This window comes from Haliotis rufescens, unplaced genomic scaffold (genome assembly GCF_023055435.1).
Source record: "Haliotis rufescens isolate VD_foot unplaced genomic scaffold, xgHalRufe1.0.p SCAF_68, whole genome shotgun sequence".
NCBI lineage: Eukaryota > Metazoa > Mollusca > Gastropoda > Lepetellida > Haliotidae > Haliotis > Haliotis rufescens.
This window is the reverse complement of record NW_025964359.1, coordinates 136,920-159,494: the sequence shown is the minus strand read 5'-3', so window position 1 is coordinate 159,494 and position 22,575 is coordinate 136,920. Positions and strand designations below refer to the sequence as shown.

The 22,575-nt window shown below is 38.6% G+C and overlaps 1 protein-coding gene across 1 annotated transcript; it reads left to right on the top strand.

Moving 5' to 3' along the window:
* The first annotated feature begins 1,148 nt into the window (after nt 1–1,148).
* On the top strand, nt 1,149–21,621 carry LOC124146126 (alanine aminotransferase 2-like). The gene is made up of 2 exons (XM_046516253.2): nt 1,149–2,824; nt 20,552–21,621. Exon 1 carries the CDS (start codon nt 1,366–1,368, stop codon nt 2,818–2,820), a length of 1,455 nt encoding a protein of 484 aa, XP_046372209.2. The 5' UTR covers nt 1,149–1,365; the 3' UTR covers nt 2,821–2,824; nt 20,552–21,621.
* The last annotated feature ends 954 nt before the right edge of the window (nt 21,622–22,575 follow it).

Genomic DNA, 22,575 nt, shown 5'->3' with positions numbered 1-22,575 from the left:
ATATAACTGGAATATTGCTGTGTGCGGCGTCAAACAACAAACAAACAAACAATGCGCTAGAATAATGAAAATAGCAATGTAAAGTTATGCATTGGACCTACAGCAGCTTGCTAACAGCTAGGTTTTAATGTGTATAGCTCTAACCTTGTCAAGACTGGGACAAATCGCGCTTTATGTTAGATCCAGAAGGACGGAGTTCCACTAAACTTGAATAATGTGACTTTGTGAGACAATATTCTTTTGCCAAATGTCTTGTACATTAATTAAACATACAATTAAGGTGGCATCTGCTCTCACTACCATGTAGCAATTGTCAGTAGACATTGCATCATGCATGCATGCATACTCGTTCCTATATTCATGTCTACAGAACACCGATACCTTTCAACGCGTGCTGGAAGACAGGCTCGACTGGTGTAGGCAAATCACAAGATTCACGCCGTACAGACGGCGATGAATAATGATTCATTTGAATACAGTCATTTTCCCTATAACAAATTGTTTACAACCATCTGTGCCATCCGGTCGATAAGTGTTCCTTTCATCTGTAGCATTTTCACATATTTCAATTAATTTTGTATTAACAATTAATGACGATAGTTGTGTTGTGACCCGTAATAAGATGATAAATAACGTCTTTAAAACAGAAAACATTGTTAAAATTAGAGCAACTTCGTTAATATGGTAAAATATATTTCGAATATATAAGCTCAAAATTATTTGAAATATTTGCCTATATGCTTTTACATGATAAAAAAAATAACATAAAAAGACTGCATTTTATCATTTTCCGACTTCTGGCACACCCCACATAGCTGATAAGCTTTCAAATGTTTCCATAATTGTAACGCGTTTAAACAAATCATATAAAGTTAAATTTAAATGAAACATACATCAGTGTGCGTTGAATGATCAATGCAAGTTCGTTGGCACAGAGAAGGGGGCGTGGCATGATCAATCTACACCAGGCGTTGTTGACAATAAACCATGACATCCTTTCTCTAGATTTCCAGAGTTGGCGGTGAACAGGTGTACAGGTCAGGCCAAATACGCGGACACGCACGTAATAAATCCTTTCACACAGTTGTACGTGCCTACCACACATTGTGTAATGACCTTCCATGAAGGTGAACCGTAGCTTTACATCTATTAGAGTTATCCGCCCTTGCTCAGCTGACGAAACAACACTCGGATGCTTCGTGTCGGGACGAAAATAGTGCCGGTTGTGTAAGGCAGGTTCATATAATAACGGTGCGCTGCTGAAGTCAGACACCAAAGACTGTGGCTGTAAGAAATAGACATAATCAACCGACTGCAAGTAGTAAGTAATTTTCTCTGCATCGTGTGCAACATCAAATTGACAAGATGGGCTCGCACGGAACAGACAAGGTTTTGACTTTAGAAACACTCAACCCGAATGTCAAGCTTATGGAGTATGCGGTCAGGGGACCTATTGTCGCACGGGCTAATGAAATTGATCAAGAAATAAAAAACGGAGCCCAAAAACCTTTTGAAAAGGTGGTAAAGGCAAATATTGGCGATTGTCATGCAACCGGACAAAAACCGATAAAGTTTATACGACAGGTGCTTGCATTATGTACGTACCCGGATCTGCTCGATAGTGAGGATTTCCCCGAAGATGCTAAAAGCCGGGCAAGGCGTATTTTGGGTGGATGTCGGGGAGCCAGCATTGGGTCGTACAGTGATAGCGCAGGAGTGGCAGTGATCAGACAGGATATTGCTGCCTACATCACCCAGAGAGATGGCTTTCCTTCCAGTCCCGATGACATTATCATGTCAACAGGAGCCAGCGATGGAATCAAGTCTATCTTGACACTGCTGCTGACAGGAAAGGGTGGAAGCGACCAAGCAGGTATCATGATCCCAGTGCCACAGTATCCACTATACTCAGCAGCCATTGCAGAATACAGTGCCTACCCCATCAAATATTACCTGGATGAAGAAAAGCACTGGGGTATGGAAGTTGACGAGCTGAGGAGAGCTATTGCTGAAGCTAAACCCTACTGTAAACCACGGGCGATTGTCATTATTAATCCTGGTAACCCAACAGGGCAAGTCCTGACCAAGGAAAACATCAAGGCTGTCATCAGATTCGCTAAAGAAGAAAACCTGTTTATTTTGGCTGACGAGGTGTATCAGCATAACGTCTATGCACAAGGCAGTGAGTTTTTCTCCTTCAAAAAAGTGCTCATGGAAATGGGACCGGAATACAACAAAATGGAACTGGCGTCATTTATGTCGGCGTCGAAAGGTTTCATGGGTGAGTGTGGCTACCGAGGAGGCTATGCAGAGGTCATCAACCTCGACCCAGAGGTCAGGACGCAGTATCTCAAGAGCATCTCTGCCAAACTCTGCCCGCCCATCTCAGGACAAGCCGTCATGGATGTCGTCGCGAACCCTCCAGTACAAGGGGAACCATCTTATGAACTGTTCATTAAAGAAAAAGAGGAAGTTTTGTCACAACTCAAGAAGAAAGCTCGCCTTGTGACCGATACTTTTAATTCGATTGAAGGCATCAAATGCAATGAGGTTCAAGGCGCCATGTATGCCTTCCCACAGATTTTCTTGCCCCCCAAAGCTGTCGAAGAAGCAAAGAAGAACAACAAGGCGCCAGATGCGTTCTACTGTTTCAGTCTCTTGGAGGAGACTGGAATCTGTACCGTTCCTGGGAGTGGGTTTGCACAGAAGGATGGAACTTACCATTTCCGCACAACCATCCTTCCTCCCCTGGAAGAGATTGAGCGGGTGTTGAAGCATTTCCGCACCTTTCACCTTCAGTTCCTCGAGAAGTATAAGTAAACAGGTAACTTGCTCTTTCCTTCCATAACAGCAGTGGTTTATGACTGAGGAGTGTTAGCTATAAGTGGTCAATGGTAGTACGGGCGGTCGGGTTGCCTAGTGTCTGCGCCGAAGACCCGGGTTCGATTCCTGACATGAGTACAATGTGTGATGCCCAGTTCTGGTGTCCCCCGCTGTGATATTGCTGGCATATTGCTAAAAGCGGCGTAAAACCACACTCACTCACTAACCCCTATGGTAGTACAGATGTGTCAGGATAGAATGGGCCTGGATCTTAACAATGCTTTTTGTGTGTTTTGTTTGTTGTTTAACGCCACACTCTGCAATATTTCAGCTATATGATGGCAGTCTGTAAATAATTGGGTCAGGACCAATCCAGTGATTGACATCATGAGCAACAATGCACACAATTTATACATGACATGCAATCAACCAAGTCCCTGAGTCTGACCACCCAGTTCATTTGATCACCTCTTACTATCAGCATAGATTGCTGTGGACCTACCGTATTCGACGTAATAAGCGCCCCGCTCTAATAAATGCCCACAGTGATTTTTCCTAATATATTGGCTAGTGAACAATCCCAATTAGCACCCCTTCTGGTTGATCAATGTACAAAAGACTTATTTATTTGCGTAAAATACGCACTCATGTGTTATATACACCCTTAATTATTGGCAATGAAATTCTGGAAAAATATATCTGTTGTATATAAACATTTCAGGCTCTCAGCATAAACCATGAAATTTATCTTTTAACTCTTTTTTTTTCTTCACAAAATTAATATTCTAATAAGAGCTCCCTGTTTCTAATTTTGAGAGCGCCCTGGGTGCTTATTACGTCGAATACAGTATATCGATGCCCGGAATCCCCACGGGTGCTTTACAAAGCAGTTGTACTGTGACAGTCATATTATTTATTTCCTAATATCCTTCAATAGTAACATAGATTTACAACACTTGAAAGATTTATCTGCACCTGCTCAGGGGCTGATATTTGGCACCAAGCCAGCAATAAATGTCAGTAAAAAATTCCCACATAGGAATTAAAAAATTCAGAATTCGTATTCGTGATGTTATAAGTTATTATATGGCTTCTTGGAGGTTTCATGTATTTGACAAGAGGGCCAACATTGAGTGAGAGGCTTTGATGAATAGTTTTACATCATTGCATTGAATGTAATGTTCAGATTCTAACTTGATATACCTCTGAATTTCAGATATGAAATATTTAAATGACAATTTTGAACAATTTGCACTTAGTTTGGAGCCTAGATAAATGTTTGCGAGTTACAAAGCATGGATGGTTTTCTGATATAGGGCCCTGGGTGCCGTTGTACAAAACAACATTAGGGCTATGATGGTCGTAAGCCTATGTTAAAGTATGGGAGTTACGGCCACCTTCGCGCTAAGATCGCTTTGTACAACGACACCCTTGTCCATTGACTTCAGAATTAAAAATATGATCCTTCATTTGTTTGTAAAAGATGGCCCTTAGCCCAGTGGTTCTGATACCTATGTCCTCGTCATCACCATTATTCATACTTCATAGACAGTTTTTGTTTGTTTGTTTGTTTGTTTGTTGTTTAATGACACACTCAGCAATGTACCAGCTATATGACTGTGGTCTTTAAATAATGAAATCTGTGCCATCACTTAATGGATATGCGTTGACAAGCAGTCAACAAAGTCTCTGAACACCCGATGCATTAGTCGCCTCTTATGACAAGCATAGGTTCCTGTGGACCTATATTCCATTTGAGAGGTCTATAGATAGTGGAACACTTGACCAGTGAGGTGAGGTGAAATGGGATTTAATGTCGGGTCCAAGATTATTTCACTTATATAGCGACGTGCATGTACGTGTGTGTGTTTGTGTGGCTGCTTGTACTTCTCCGGACTGATGCCTGTTTTATAGTGCTAGCTCACTGAGATACCATGCCGCAGTTTAACATGAATGCCCCACTCAGACACAGTATACTGACTCCGAGCCGACCAGTCCTTGTTTTAGCCCCTTAATGCCGAGCGCCAGACAGGGTAACAACAAGTACCATCTTTTAACGTCTTTTGGTATGATGCGGCCGTGGATCGAACCCCAGACCTTCCGCTCTCCAGGCAGACGCTCTACCACTAGACCACGGAGGCGGTCCTTCAAGAGAGAGCGTCAATGTGAAGCAATTCTAACTTGCGAGGTGGCATCTGTTACTTGCTAACAAATAATACATGCATGTTTATTATGTTTTAAATTCAAATCATGACCTTAGGCATGATCATGGCGTTCCATCATGTCCTGATTAACATATAACATCTATATATTATGTTCAGTTTAATCATATATAACTGTAAGGCCACAGGCCCATAGTACAGAATCATGACAACGTGGAAGCAGTTAAAAATGTTACAAGGATTCATTTCTTAATAACATGGCATGATATATAAATAGAGATAGATTTTGTATAGCCGTTTTGCTCACATGTGATATTAAAGAGATAAACTTGTATTTATTTGGAAGTACATAGTATTTTTGTTCAATATATTTTTTACTTATATTAGCATATTAACAACATACAAGTAAAGAGTGAAATTCATCTTCCACGACATTTAAAGAACATTGTCTACATAATCTTAAACATGTTGGTTTTTCTTTATGCCTGCCAACTTCAACCATTAACCTTTGTGAGCTGCATCTAAATTGTGTTAATGATATTCTGCATTTTCTTATATTTACATCAGTTAAATAATTTTCTGCACATATTTGCATTTTAAGATATCAATAATATTCGCGTTTGCTAGAAACATCTACAGTATTCTCCATGTTTGAAAGGGGCGGTCGGGTAGCCTAGTGGTTAAAGCGTTCGCTCGTCACGCCGAAGAGCCGGGTTCGATTCCCGACATGGGTACAATGTGTGAAGCCCATTTCTGGTGTCCCCCGCCGTGATATTGCTTGAATATTGCTAAAAGCGGCGTAAAACCATACTCACTCACTCACTCCATGTTTGAAAGTACATGTCAAAAAGCGTCTGCCGTATTTTCGATATGAACATGGCATGATTCTCTAAGAAACATTGGTTGTCCCAGATGTAACCATACCCACATTTATACAGTAGACATTTAACATTGTTTGCCCAATTTGATCTCCATTCTTTTCATACAATAGCATCATATTATAACATTCTTTTGGTAATATACTTTCTGGCATTTTTAGTAATTTTAACCAATATCTTATGATTTTCATATAGTGATATATATTCAAGGGCATGCGACCACATTCACCATAAACCATTACGTTAGAAGTACTGTGTTTAACACCAAGAGGGGCGGTCGGGTAGCCTATTGGTTAAAGCGTTCACTCGTCACGCTGAAGACCCGGGTTCGATTCCCGACATGGGTACAATGTGTGAAGCCTGTTTCTGGTGTCCCCCGCCGTGATATTGCTGAAATATTGCTAAAAGCGGTGTAAACCGTACTCACTCACTCACTTTAACACCAAGAAATCTTATACAAGTGTATAAATGTACGGATTCAATTTCTTTTGCCTCTGCAAAACCAAATATTTCCAAACCGTAGGAAAAAATAGGAGCTATTTTTGTGTCCAAAATTTTGAAGAAAGATTTATAAGCACAGTCGCTAAAATGTTCAAACGTTTGTAAAATTCCCAATAACATCTGTAACTGAAGCCGCAAACTGTGTCTACAATGTATTTATCATTAATAACATTTCATGTGTTGAGTTTCTAATCATCTCTGGAAATGACTTGAAAAATAAATGAGAAATTCAAACTTCTGTTAACTGAAAGGCTGGTGTTTCCTATATCAATTTATCAGGTTTAATGTTTGGCAATAATCTATTTTATAACTCATTTTCATATGTCTACATGATCCATGAACATGAACCATGATGAACCTTTACAAAGCATGTCAGGAAAAAAAAGACATTTCAGTTTAACACGTGTTTTAAGCTTATATTATCTGATTATAAATACCAATCATGACTATCACACTTATGAAAACAATTTAAACATATTTCCCAGCCTGGCCGTGCTGACACAGACAAATATGATACATCATCAATGACCTGTAAATGTCATCTTCCCGAGGAGGCAAGGGCGTTAACTGTCTATAAAAGTCCAGTTTCCACCCCTGCCAAACTAGGCCGGAATTTCAGAGTTACATTTTGGCTGGACTGCGAGTCAATGCATAGTCCTATCAAAATTGTGTTAACCACATCGACATCCGGTTCATCTGTTCATAAACAACATGGCAACCACCGTGCAGATATCGGTTGATTACAGGATCTGTACAGCAAATACCTGTCAATGTAGATGCTAATGGTATTTCATTAACATGGTCGTTTAATTCCATGTATTATGTATACGATTTCGTGACAACAGTGAGCTGACATGAATTATTAACACACATATCACTGTTGAAAATGGTGTGTGTGTCATTGTTTACATTTCCCCGATGTGACGACCACTTTCGAGTCTCAAAACAGCTTAAATAATGTTTTCTTTCACTAAAAGTAACAATGGACATTATTCTTGGGGGTATACATTGCAAGAGCATTCATGGAAACGTTAAGAAAAAACTTTAACCACCCATTCTAGCGTTTTTCTACAGTAAATACATGTCGCATCCGCCATGTTTGTTCGTCTAGTGGAGGCAGGCATTATGCAGTCATTGCCTGGGTCAGTGTAGCGTCAGCGCAGCATACCCCGGGAAACAGGCTGGGAGGGACATAGAAGGGACATAACTCATAGCCACTGGTAGCGCTGCGATCGAGCCATGCCTAATAATTAAGTACGGCAAGGGTGGAAACTGGACTTTTGTAGTCTGTTAATTCCCTTGCCTCAGGAAGATGGTAATGTTCACTCAAATACTGTTGTTAGCTTCACAGATATTTTTTTGCATGAATAACCAATGATAACATTTTTAAAAATTACTTGCAGTGTGATCAGAATAATGAATTATTTTGTCTCTTCCTACTGACCCCATCTTTTTACTAAAAAACATTTCCCATATGATTAAACACATTGAAGGGTCTAATCTCATTTCATATCAACCACTGAACAAAGGTTTGGACAATCAGACTCTTTTACGTGTAAACCAACATGAATTAATCAAAGGCCTTAGGAATCCACACCAGACACCTGTGATGCCTATCATACATGCTCCATATCTGTGCAGTATTGTATACTCAATAACAGTCTAAGGGAAATGGATCTTGACTTCGGTTTCCATCTAACTACTGGTAAGCCAGGATAAGTTGAGTTGTGACCTGACAATTAACCCTGTATGACTGTATGAGGACCACCCACTGGTGTGTACCGTAAATGCTGCCCTCTAAGTAACAACCATTTTGGTGTCCAAATGTGACTTTAATCTATGATTGGTGACCTAAATTTATCTACTGCTTGCCACTTGGCTACCTAACAGTAAGCATAACTGGTGACGATATCTGTGTAAGATATCTGTTGGCTCCTAAGATATTCATGATAGGAGTCGCTCGGCTCCCTAACAAAAAAATGAACTTAGAGGGCTGCATTGTGAAAGGGGTTACTAGCGGGTGGTCCACGACAAGTATTGTGATGGATATGCGCATGTCGTGTCTCGGCTGACAATGAGTTCTGATGGCGAGTGCAATAGCACTTAATAGTAGGTGCTTTTGTGAGGTGCCCGATGACTGCGAAACAGTGACAGCAAATTTGTATAGATAATCATACAAATCATGCAATGAATACACTATGAGGCGAATACGATTCGTATCACGAGTACAGGGTAACAAATACTAATATTAATTCACGAATACAATAACAAGTCAGCAGTTGATGTATTACTTGTTGTAGTCAGTGAAACAATAATAACATAAATTATTTGACACAGTTTGTTAATTATTAATATATTATACATTTATATAATGCACTTATCCTGGTACTAGTATCTGCTCAAATGCGACAATGACCAGTGACCCCAATACTGTCAAATTAAATATTATAAGAGTGTCGTCTTTGAAGAAATCCTAGCATATAATATCTTTTGGATATTTGTAGGTACAGGGTATTTAAATGCACATGATTGCATATTCATAAATATTTGATTCTAGTGGCCACGAATAACGAATTCAATCCATGAATGGATACGGTTCGATTCACCGAATGTGTGGGTGAATCGTAACAGCCCTAATAGATATAACAGCAATTTAAAAGTATCTTGACCAGTAAGGGAATTCATTTGCTTTTTAAATTGAATATGTTTTTACCCCAGTGAGCAATAATGAATAGTGTCATGTCATTCATCAAACGATTGTGAGCAACACGTGAGTCCATGGGAGCGTTGTCAATTTCATCGTCATGACCTGCGTATGCACAACATGCATGCACCCTCTCTACCTGTCACAAACCAAATATGTTTGCTCAAATTCTGTGCTCAGCCATCTTGTCTCAGACATGTTTTGTGAGTTGGTTCACACTTATCCTGGATTACCAGATCTGCTCTGAGGCCAATATTTGTCTGCATGAAATGTAGAACCAAAGAGCTGGTAGATTTTTGCGAAACCATACATTTGTAATTTGGTCATGCCCACTTCATATTTGACAGTGACTAGTGTTCGTTCCTGTATGAATAAGATAATAGAAGAATAAAAGCAAGGGTCACTTTCAAAACATACTCTGTATTTTCTTGAGTATAGTGCACACTATTTTTCTTGAAACACCACCACGGGTCTTGAGACATTACTGTGAGCATGTAGGGGGCACGGGTGGCCAAGTCGTCTAAGGTGCCGCGATTCGCTGGCAGAGCTGCGTCCCTTGGGCACGCCAGGAACCTATGATTGTGGGTTCGAATCCCAGTTCGCCCCGATTATGTTTCTAGGTTTGTGAGGACCATACCCGTATTCGTGGGTTTCACCGAATAGGTAAACGTCTGAGACGTGCATCACTTCTGGCTTTCCTCCCACATTAAGCATGTTAAGCTGACACGCCGTGATATAACTGGAATACTATTAAAAGCGGCGTTAAACCCAACTCACTGACTCACTTTGAGCATGTAACACCTGAAAATACCACATCAATAAATCTGTACTGAACTACGCAATTTAATCCTGTTACTACACTATCTGGTTATAAAACGTGTACAGGATCATTGTATATTTGGACTTATGTTACAACAACCACGGTCAGATTACCGATATTGATGCCTGAAATGAACTTTAGTTGACAGAGAATTGATACATTTATCATAAATGCCACACTTTGACTCAGTAAAAGTCATATTTGTCCTAGTTTGACTATTATGTCTCAACATGACCTCTTTTTCGCAAGTCCTCAGGGAAGTCTTTACAGTGACAGGTCAAATTGTTCCATATATAAAACCGATCTGGCAATAGCAATCAGCTGTTCCAAACTGCTACAGTCATTGTTATGATTATTTTAATTATATATCATAAAAGCTGCAACTAAAATAACATGAAATTGGAATATATGATTTTTGATAAAATACAATTCTTCCGACCGTTGCATCAAAATTCTTTGAAGATATATTATTCAGTATTTTTTAACCGAATCACCAGTAGACTGGTAAAAAAAATGTGATCATGTGGTCTCTATTTTGGCTTAGTTTATGAGAAAATACACATGGTAATCTTAATTTCTTTATATAAAATAATGCCTAGCAGAACAGGAAATACAATTTAAATGGTAAATCATCATGTCTATTGATATTTTATCTCAAATTTCACATTCTTATTGACCAATCAAGTCAGGTTGTAATGTCCTGCAAGTACTTTCTCAAAAATATCCAGTTGGCAAATTTTTAAACATGTTAAATGTCCGGTTTGCACTTTTCAAATCAGACATTTTGCAGTCACAACTGGAAAAGTCCAGTGCACAGACCGGTTGCCAATGCATGTTAAATCGGTTAGAACTAATGATAAGGTTTTGTCAAGGTGCCTTGTATTTCACTGCTAACAGGACAAGAAACATGATCTAGAGGAAGATGCTTAAAAGCTTTGTATTTAATCATATTAATCATGTTAATACTTCTGGAAAATAAAAACATTAATAAAATCCCAATTTAAAAAAAAAAGTTTTTCCTCAATATGACTGCTAAGAGCACTTTGGGATCCTACATAAATCTCTGTCAGGCAAGTTTGTCAGCCACGTTAGGAGCCAGACACTAGGAAAATGTTGCTGAGTCACACACGTTCAGCTAATCATAGTCCGTACATATGTTAATACCTTATTCTCCATGATAAGCACGCTGGATGCTTAGAAAATTGGGGGGGCGACCTCAAGATAAATTTGTTTTCTGAGATTGACATGAAGTGAAGAAGCAGTTGAAACGTCAATAAAATGTTTGATAAGAGTTACAAGGCGATTACATACCCCTTCAGTGCTGCTGTTTTTTGTGAAAATCCATAAAATACACTCTTATGGACTGTCATGTAAATTTTTCGTCTTTGTAGGGAACATGTTATTCATGTTATGAAGATTACTTACCGATTGGTTTGATAGTTGGTTGGGGGCACTTATTGGAGGGGTGTGCTTAGTATGGTAAATATGGTAGTCTACTGATACATTAATATACATGTTATAAAGATTACTTACAGATTGGTTTGATAGTTGGTTGGGGGCACTTATTGGAGTGGTGCGCTTAGTATGGTAAATATGGTAGTCTACTGATACATTTTGCACAGAGGCATGTTTAGTGACTATTCACATGTCAGATTTGCCATGTGTTTACAATACTGAATTATCTAATGACATGAATTTCACAATGTTGGAATGCATGGTATGTGAGTGTAGCCAAAACAATGTTGAAATCTTTACAAATTAAAATTTCGACAGTATTGTGTATTTGTTTATATACGGAATATAGAGATGGTGGATGGTATCAACCTGCTTCATCTAATTTTTAAAAACAGGTAAACAGTAGCAATTACTATTTTAGACAACCCAGGTATAATCAGGGATGAGTGACTTTGCGGGTTAGATAAAGAAGGCATGTTGACCAACCCATTTTACTGTTAATAGGGGTGCACAAAATTGAACAAAAAAGACAATTGTTTTTTCTTTCATCATTTATTTATCTATCTACCACCACAAGAATAATGTTGTCAACAAGTATTCAACACAGACACTTCATTGTTCACAACAAGCATTAGATTAATAAGAGTCAAGCATTCTCTCCTAGCAGATGTGGGGGCACGGGTGGCCCAGTCGTCTAAGGTGCTGCGATTCGCTGTGTAGAGTTGCGTCCCTTGGGCACGCCAAAAACCTATGATTGTTGGTTTCGATTCCCTGTTCGCTCCGATTACGTTTCTAGGTTTGTGAGCACTGAACCCGTGCTTGTGGGTTTCACCGAAGTGGTAAACGTCTGAGACCTGCATCACTTCAGGCTTTCCTCCAATATTAAGCTGACACGCCGTGATTTAACTGGAATACTGTCAGAAAGCGGTGTTAAACCTCACTCGCTCGCTCACTCACTCACTCACTCACTCACTCACTCACTCACTCACTCACTCACTCCAAGAAGATGTGCAACTCTATCAGTTTAATCCAACAGAGATATCTCATTGTTCAAAAGTTTCACCTCCATAGTAGGCTGCTCCCTCAGGGAAGTAATCTTCTTGTGCCCACCTCAGTGTTGTTGATGGTTCTGTGTCCTTCATGACGCAAGTGATTCCAAGTCAGTTGTCCCATGGAGAAATGAATATCGCCTGGTACCTTGCAATACAATTTGTATCCCGATACAGACTGACGATACTACTCACGATTGTAAGGAATGATGAAATCACAGCTCTAAAACCTCTATCTTCATGCATTTATTAATTGTGATCTCAAAATCTTTAACAATGAAAACTTCATGAAAAGAACCAGTTTTAAATGATGGAATTTTGTTAAACGTAACCATGGTAACAGTTAGTCGGTGTGTCCTCAGTCACTATGTCCTTATGTTCTGCCATTCTTGTAGGTGGCGCTATGCTACTTCTGCCATTATGGGAGGTAACTCTATTAGTTCCTGTTCTGTTTATGGTTCATTGCAATCTCACGTACTGCCGATTCAAGTATCGTGTTAACCTATAGTCTGGAAGGTAATTTAAGGTACTGACGTTTACTACAATATCTGAAAAACTATTGGACCTACTCCAGTCAATGTTGGTATGAGATTATTAAACAGTCATACATAACTGGATATTACATTTAAAGACAATCGGTGCATGAATAAAAAATCTGTCTATTTAGCTATCACTATATTTCATCAACAACCAGACCTGTTTGTCACGGTTGGAATGAGCATTCATTGTAACAGCCATCTGCATAATGCTATCCCTGCGTCACAGAGCCATATGACACAGTTGAACCAATCAACTCCACTCGAAAGGTTGCACGGGAATCAGACTATAAGTATCGATGATATCGTAGGTATCGGTGAATCATTACAGGCCTAGTCCAATGCTCCCTCAATTCATGTTGTTGTGGCGCAGTCTATGAATTTGACACAGGCCACAGGCCACAGGATTGCTCTGAGCCATTGAGAAACCACTCACGCATGGTTAAACAACCCAGGCATAGTGAAACTCTAAAAGTTAGAAGACCCGGGTTGTAATTTGCTGAATTATAGCTGTTTCTTGGCTGATTGCCAAATACTCAACAATCTTTCAACACGTCTAAATTGACTTCTAAATACAAACTCAGCATATGCTCAGATATGAAGACAGATAACATAAAACTCAACTTTCTGTTGCTATCTTACCATGCATAACCAAATCCAGTTTAGGTCAGACTTTTTATTAAAAGTTGGTTTACAAATCTACTGGCTCACAGAAATTGAAATGTGAAAAAAAATATGAAAAAATGAAAAGCTGCCAAGCAGTGTTCTTTTCATCTTCCCGAGGCAAGGGAGTTAACTGACTGTAAAAGTCTAGTTACCACCCTTGCCGAACTACGCTGTAATTTCAGGGGTTGATCATACTTATGTCACTTCTATGTCCCTCCTATTGGCCAATCAGATTCCACCTCTCATATCACTTGCCCATTGAAGATCATCTGATTGATAATCAAGATCTATTTTAAAAAAAAACAGGTCTTACTTTGTGAATTACATCAAATCACATGAGCACCAAACTTAAAAACAGGAAAAGATTTGAAAAATATCTTTTGGCACTGAGTTGGTGGTACACATTCTTTGCATATCTTGCAATTGACCAAAATCTTCAAGGCAGTTTACGAACCGGATGTTGATTTTGTTTCGAGGGTTTCATTGGACTATGCATAGGCTCATTAGTCTAGTCAAAATATAACTTCATAATTCCAGCCTAGTTCGACTTTTGTAGTCAGTAACTCCCTTGCAATGGGAAGATATGTTCTATTATTCCAGTCACCAGAAATAACTAAAATGTTGAAAAACTACTGTTGTTATTAATGTAAATAAGGTACTTAAAATAATCTCATTAAAACCTGTTAAAAATTTATCTTGAAAACTTCAAAACACAGTGAATTATGACAATTGGTGAAAGATCCTTGTCTAGAATGGAAGGTAACTCTAAACTTGTTTCTAAACAATTACTTCAAATTGGAATCTTTATATTTTTATGATTCGACCTGGGACGAAAATATGTACCGGTACATCTTATTTTGGACATCCAGTTGTTTAAGGGTTACAAGCCTAGCTACCTTATACACGTTGTAGTAACATATTGTAAGTGAGTGAGTGAGTGAGTAAGGTTTTATGACGCTTTTAGCAATATCCCAGCAATATCACGGCAGGGGACACCAGAAATGGGCTTCACACATTGTACCCATGTCGGGAATCGAACCCAGGTCTTCGGCGGGACGAGCTAACGCTTTAACCACTAGGCTACCCGACCGCCCCTGTAACATGTTGTAACTTCTTTCAGTATTGATTGAGCGGAAGTGACAGAGTGAGTTTTGAGTTGAAAATTTTGCACTCTAAAAATGCTAAACTTTTGTCATTGTTTATGAAATATATATAAGGTAAACTTAGTATTTGCTTCTCAGAAACATCCGTTCCAAATTAGAGATTTGTGTGGATATCTGTGACATGCACGTTGTTCGAAGAATGTTACACTGATATCATATTGTCCTTTCTCGCCTAAAAGATCATCACTGGTATCAAGTCGTTTTGACACCCTTAAGCATGGTGTGACTTCAGTTTCATTTTAGTTGGTTTTATTTGTTGTTAAATGCCGCTCTCAGCAATATTCAAGCTATATCATGGCGGTCTGTAAATAATCCAGTCTGGACCAGATAATCCAGTGATTGACATCATGCAAATCGATCTACGCAATTTGGATACGATGACATGCATCAACCAAGTCGGCGAGCCTGACAACCAAATCCGTTAGTCGCCTCTTGCGATTAGCCATTGTCGCCTTTACGGGCAAGCATGGGTTGCTGAAGACCAATTCTAACCTTAGTTGGTGTTTCGGCATGTTCAAGGTTTAACGACAAGCTTCAGCTCGGAATGTGACTGAGATGCTACAGTGTCTTGGTGCTAGTGTTAATGCTTGAAAACACCTCTCAATTCTTTAACACAAAATAATTAATCACTTTTGTTTTATCCCAGATAACCAGTATTTTAAATCCACTTCAGAGCCTTTTCTAAGACGTGTTAGATGTTTATATGCTTTTGAACAAGATGAGTGTGATAGTGAGTTTGGTGTGAGGCTGCTTTGAACAGCATTTCAGTTGTCATGGTTATATCATGGTGCGTCCACTTGTCAACTGGATGTGGGAGGAAAGCCCGAAGTTATGCAGGTCTCAGACGTTTACCACTTCGGTGAAACCCACGAGGACGGGTATGGTGCTGACAAACCAAGAAACATATTCAGAGCAAATTTGCAATGAACCCAAGATATTACTCATAGGTTTCTGGCGTGCCTCAGGGACTTGTTTGTTGGTTTCACTCATGAGAGGACACATGATGACATCAGCGCTCGAGATAAGCAGAGTATTTGCGTAAACTACGCATTAAATAAACTGAAATACGCAGACAAATCAAATACTTGTGTATCAAATATGCAAAAACCCTTTAAGTACGCTATTGAAATAAAATTAATGCGTATATTAGATAAAACAATTGTGTATGTTACAACTTATAGATAAAATGATTGTGTATCAGCCAATCACCAAATTCACTTACCAACAGTTACATTCGGAAAAGCTTCAGCGTCAAACATACGGATAGATGCCAATTGAAAAGCACATCGTGCCTAGTCAATGTACATGTTGTATCTTAATTAGTTGCTGATTGGTAATTAAAACAATAACGCCTTTCTTACAATGATAGATTGTGTAAACAAAAAATGGCTTCCCAGAGAGGGAGACGCAAGCAGACGCAGACAAGTATACATACTACTTAGGACTGGTACGGGTAACTTGGGTACTCGGGTCAGGTGGGTACTGAGTAGGACCCAGGTACCCACAGGACAACCCAGACCCATTGTTAGTCACAGTGATTATATCATTTAATGGCAAAAATTATCTAGAACTCTATGGCTACACTATAAGTGACAAATGATCACATTTCTTTCCGACAATGCACCCATTCCTTCTGACTTTATATGTTTGCATAAAGATAATACTTCAGTCAACTTCAGTGTATGCATGACCAAATCATTTTATACGTGTATCTCAATACATTTTGACAGGAATACGGTCAAACATTTCCCAATCGGACATTTTGTACCTATCTCTTGAGAACAACAGCGGGTAGCCTGGTAGGGTCGGGTAATAGGGGGGTGGGTACCCGGGTAGTAAATTTGGACTTGTCCCAGCTCTAAAACTACTATTCACATAGTTTTAGAGGATTTACAGGTATTGTTACAAAACAGGTTTAAAGTTAAATATCCAAATGTAGGTAAAATATTTGATTACCCTCTAAAACTTGTGAATACCAAATCAAAATCATCAAACCCTGCATAAAATACCCAATTAACCAAAAGCTTATCTATATCTCTGTGACATAACTGAAATACAGTACAGTTACTTAAAGCGGCATTAAGCTGAAACTTACCTCCTATTCTGCTGAATATTTGTTGACTGTGAACACTGATGACATATTGCCTAATCTTGTGATTAGCAGTGACACACCGTATTTGCTACAATAAGCACCCTGAGTGCTTAGAAACATGACAAAGAGATGCTTTTAAATAAAGCCTTACATAAATTCAATTTCTTTTCAATGATAGAGCGGTATAAACAAACTTGGTTCAAACCAAAACATTTTTGATGATATTCACTTGGCAATAATACACCCCTGCGTTTTCTGTAACAAATGTGGAAGAAAATATATGGGTCGCTTATTGGTAGCAGGGTGCTTAATGGAGGGAATATGGTAACGATAATAACCAGTATATGTACTGTAGTCAACACTGACGTTGTTATCAAGGTTAAGCCAGCTTACCCAAGTTAACTGATTAACTTGGAGCCTGAGGACAAATAGGCTTACAGTGATCCCACTGTTTATGAGAATTTGTGTTACTCCTTCAGCCATCTTAACCATCAGACACAAAATATTCACATCATGGTCTATTATGGCATTATTCATGATAGGCCTCGCTACCTTATAATATTGCCTCTTTTTTATATTCAAATAGGGCGGTGGGGTAGCCTAGTGGTTAAAGCGTTCGCTCGTCACACCGAAGACCTGGGCTCAAATCCCCACCTGGGTGCAATGTGTGAAGCCCATTTCAGGGCCCACTTGCACAAAACGACCTTAGCGCTTAGACTATTGTAAGCCTATGTTAAAGTATGGGAGTTAAGATCATCTTAGCGTTAAGATCGCTTTGTGCAAGTGGGCCCTGGTGTCCCCTGACGTAATATTGCTGGAATATTGCTAAAAGTGGCATAAAACCATTCTCACTCACTGACTTATATTCAAGTACATTCTTTTCATTTTCATATACATACATAAGATTCATAATAAATCATTTCATTTTTTGAGCGTACAGGGATTTATCAACACCTTCTCAGAGGCTGTTGTTCAGTCCCAAATCTGCAGTCCCAAAGAGCAACGCATAAAAGTTGAAACCCTTAGTGAAGTGAAATGAAAGTTTCTAATGTCATATTGTAGACGCGCAAAAAAGATTTGGAAGGCGGGTTTTGTAAAGATGACCACGAGAACTTGTTAGCAAAAAAGAACTTGTTAGCCAAAATGATCCCAAAACAGCTGATTCACAGTCCACTGGCAGTTTTTCAAGCTTGCATGTAACCCTCTTTAGATAGGGCAGTCAGTGCCCAAAACATGACAATCTACTAGCCTTAACCTGTCACTTAACGTCATTTTCAATAGATCATAGTGTTAATGTACAATTTATGGACTTATGGACTAAAGCTTACTAGACCGGAAGAAATTTTACTAGACCCAGACTTCGGACTAGCTGCTAAAGTCACATGCTGCATAGGGTTATTGTTTTGTTGAGATATTTTGTATCGTCATGTGATGTGATAAAGGTCTTTATCATATCTCCATGTCTGAATGATGAGATTTCATTGGTCCGCTTGATCTTGATAAAATACTGTGTAAGCCCCCTAGGAGGGTAATAAATTTCTCAGTGAGGGAATAAATCTCTTATACCCCGCCATGGGCACTACAGGCTGCATGTGGATTTCTGATGGGCTGAATAATTCCCTTATACCCCGCCTCAAAGTAAAAAGCCACACGCTTTTTCGAGTCAATGGAAGTCACATGACATAGCCGAGTTGACCTTACCTTAATCGAACAGCTGTTTTCTATCAATTTTTAATTTGTGTTAATTCTTTTACAATGTCACCTAAAAACATATCTGGAAAATAAATTTGTTTAAGCAGGATCACTCGAGGTACATATGGTTTTATGTGTCCCGCATTAGGTTTTATACCACGAGCTGGAGGCTACAAGTTATAATATATATCGTGTATATCAAAGGCCATGTATCGCTGCATATCAGAGTTTCAGTGCGTAAATTTACCCTTAGCTGGAATATTGCCATAGTTAACACACAACTCAAAGGTTTTGGCTGAAAATGTAAAAAATATTTTGAGGGAGGGAAATTCTGAGGGCTTTTCCCGAGATCGAGGTTTTACTTACATATAGTCTGCAGACACTCCAGATCTATGCATAAAATTATTTAAAATGTAATATTAGAAAGAGTGATTTTGTAGCTTTTTTTTAATGTCATTGTGGTTTTTTTCTCTTCAACATTTTACAAAATACACGTGTAGTGACAATAGATTTGAAAACAATTTCCATTCATCATAAAACCACGGACTTGTATATAGGTCTGTGATGAAACAAACTTCATCAGAAGATGGTGGTCCGAATGTCCATACGTCCATCCTTTCTCTCAGTCATAGTCCTCTGCTGCTGGAACTAGTTTGTTTGGTGTTTATTTGTTTTTTTATGCCAGACTCAGCAACATTCCAGCTATATGTGCTGCAGGGGTCCGGAAACGGTCATATGCGCCGGACATGTCCGATTGGGAATCTCAAATGTCCTGTTTGAAATATTGCGTACCGGACATTTAAATTTTTCTGTCCGGACATTTTAAAAAACAAACGGGGTCCAAATAATTGATGAGAGTTATCAGATTTATTGACTGGTATTTCAGGTATAACGTGATCGCGGTGATCAGCTGATAATGTTTTCTGAGATTGGGCAAAACATCGTGTCATTGGAAAACTTTTGTTAAAAATGTTAGTAAATTTTGGGAGCCATGCTTTACCTCACGCTATAACCGAGTTAGCGCTATATTGAAGCGCGCTATAACGAGGGAACACTGAAAGTAACAACTTGTAATATGTGTGAGAAGTCGTACTAAAATACGCTATTTGATGGGGGCATGGCCTAAATGGAAATGTCTGATTGGGATTTTAAATTTCCCGTAACCCTGGTGTGCAGTATGACCTCTTTAATATGTTTAGGAACCTATCAACCTAGTCATTCTTATATATGAAGTATTTAGTAATTTAACTAAGACAAAATTGTTATGGATGAGCAACTTCTTTATTACAATTGGGCGACGTTTCGGTGTAGATTCTAACACCGTTATCAAGCAAATGATGTACAAACTAGGTATGAGCATGATATATATACATAACAATAGATAGATGTTTATATAACAGAAAAGGTTGATGTACACTGATTGATAGGTAGTTATGATAAATAAGTTTATACAAGAGATAGGGTTGATGTACAGTGATTGATGGGTATGGGATTAACACACGGATTACAAGGAATGTAAATGCCACTCAAAGAAGTTATTTAGTAATTTGACAAATTAAAAAGTAGGATATGGCTGTCTCAAACATTTACTGTAAGTATTTCAAATACTTGTTATTTGTTAAATATGTATCATTAGTAAGTGTAATCTTAATAGTGTGAGCACCTTTGTAAAGAACTGAATTAGAACAGGTCTTCAGGTCCCATTCTCGTAAGAGGTGACAATGCTTTCCCGTGAGAGGCGACCAATGGGAAAGGCTGGTGAAGCTCGCTGACTTGGTTGATGGATGTCATCATATATTTGAGTAGATTGATGCTCATGATTGCAATCATCGGATTGTCAGGTACAGACTCTACTATATATAGGCCATCGTCATTTTATGCATATAGCTGCAATATTGGGAAGTTTGATTATTGTATGTAGACATTAGACTCTAACATTTCTTTGTGAAATATATGCAGTGCTTATATGATGTTTTTTTCGGTTTTAATGATGTTTTTTTCATGTTTCAGCCGAACCAGTTCCAGAAAACATGGAGATAAGTGGAAGTAGAGTTGTTATCATTGAGGTAGCTGATAGAATCTGTACGTCTGGACTTCGAGGGACAAGATGAAGATTTTACAGACACTTCCGTTAGTTAGTGAAAGTAGCCGGTGTAAGCCACCAAGAATTGTATTATAATATTATTAAGCTTATTCAGATATCATATGCAGTGTTCATATTTTCTAGATTAATGGAGTTGTTTCTAAAACAATTATTAGATATGGGCTAAAGATATTTATCATATTCAGACCTAAATAAATAATAAATAATATCCACAACTGGTTCCTTGGGAATTTGGTACTTATTCATGTTTTGTTTTATTTTGGGGGCAAATGGCGTTATAATGATTATAAATTTGTTGAAAAGTAATGTTGTTTATATGATACAGCGCTTTGGTATTGTAGGCATTAAAATTGTGGGTTGTTGGTTTTAAAGCATATAACGAGAGGAAAATTATCAATAGTAGATGTGACAGGATGTTTAATGGGGTTTAGCATTAAGATTGTTAAATCATATGCACTTATATCACAACGTGCATGCACTTGTATGTGTGTGTGGGGCTGCTTGTGCCAGTCCATTATAGACCATGCCACAGTTTAACATGAATACCCTACTCAGACACAGTATACTGACTCCGAGCCGACCAGTCCTTGTTTAAGCCCCTTAATGCCAAGCAACAGCCAGGGTAACAACAAGTACCATCTTTTAATGTCTCTTTTTATGACACAGCTGGACCAGGAGGTGGCCTGGTTGGAGATTTGAACACAGTGCATGCCTTACATAGTTTTCATAATGTTAATAGTAGTTAGAATGTTTTGTGGAATGTATAATTACATGTAGTTTTTGTAGTAAATGTTCAACTTGAATACTCCAAGTAGATGTCAGTATGACTTACAATAACAACTACCGTATTCGATGTAATAAGCGCCCCGCTCTAATAAGCGCACGCCGAAGACCCGGGTTTGATTCCCGACATGGGTACAATGTGTGAAGCCCATTTCTGGTGTCCCCCGACGTGATATTGCTGGAATATTGCTAAAAGCGGCGTAAAACCATACTCACTCACTCACTCTAATAAGCGCCCACGGCTATAATTGCTAATATATTGGTAAGGGAATTCTGGAAAAATATATCTGTCGTATATAAAAATTTCAGACTGTCAGCATAAACCGCGAAATTTATCTTTCAACTGTTTTTTCCACCAAAATAATATTCTAATAAGAGAACCCTATTTCTAATTTTGAGAGCACCCTGTGTGCTTATTACGTTGAAGACGGTAATTTACTAACCATGCTAACTAGATATCAGGTAGTTTTTAATGTACAATACTATGTAAGATATGTTTGATAATCTTGTTTTTAACTCACCTTGTTGGTTGATATATCATTGTTATATACAATATGACCCCATGTGCACTTATGCCAATTGTAATGTTTTGATTTTTTGTAGTTTTTGACGTGTCTTTAATGAATGTGCAATGAATTATTGGAACCTGAATAAGCTTAGTCTCATGTCTGACAATAACAAAGTGACTGGTACCATTCATGTTGTAATGGGAGTTAAATGTGTCTTTTAATTCTCTCACCTGACCTCTGACTATTAATACTAGGGGGCATGGGTGGCCGAATCAGTGTTGCTATTTGCTATGCAGAGTTGCCTCCCTTAGCCATGCCAGAATCTGCTGATCCTCAATTCCAATCCCAGACACCTTGGTTAAAAATACACAGTCGCTAATACATTTGTTGTTTCCTCAAGGTGAAGTTTGTAACTTGTGTCAATCTGGGCTTTTTGTCCACATTAAGCTGACATGTATTTAAATCACAGAATTTATGTGCAGGGCAGTGTGAATCAAAGTTACTCTCTTTATATTGGTGCAGGTTTAGTTGAAACTGTTTCAAGCAGACTAGCCAGAGCTACAGAAAAACTGCGCATTTACGTAAAATACCCCTCAAACTATTCAAAACCAAATTACTTTCAATTACCTTGCGTACAG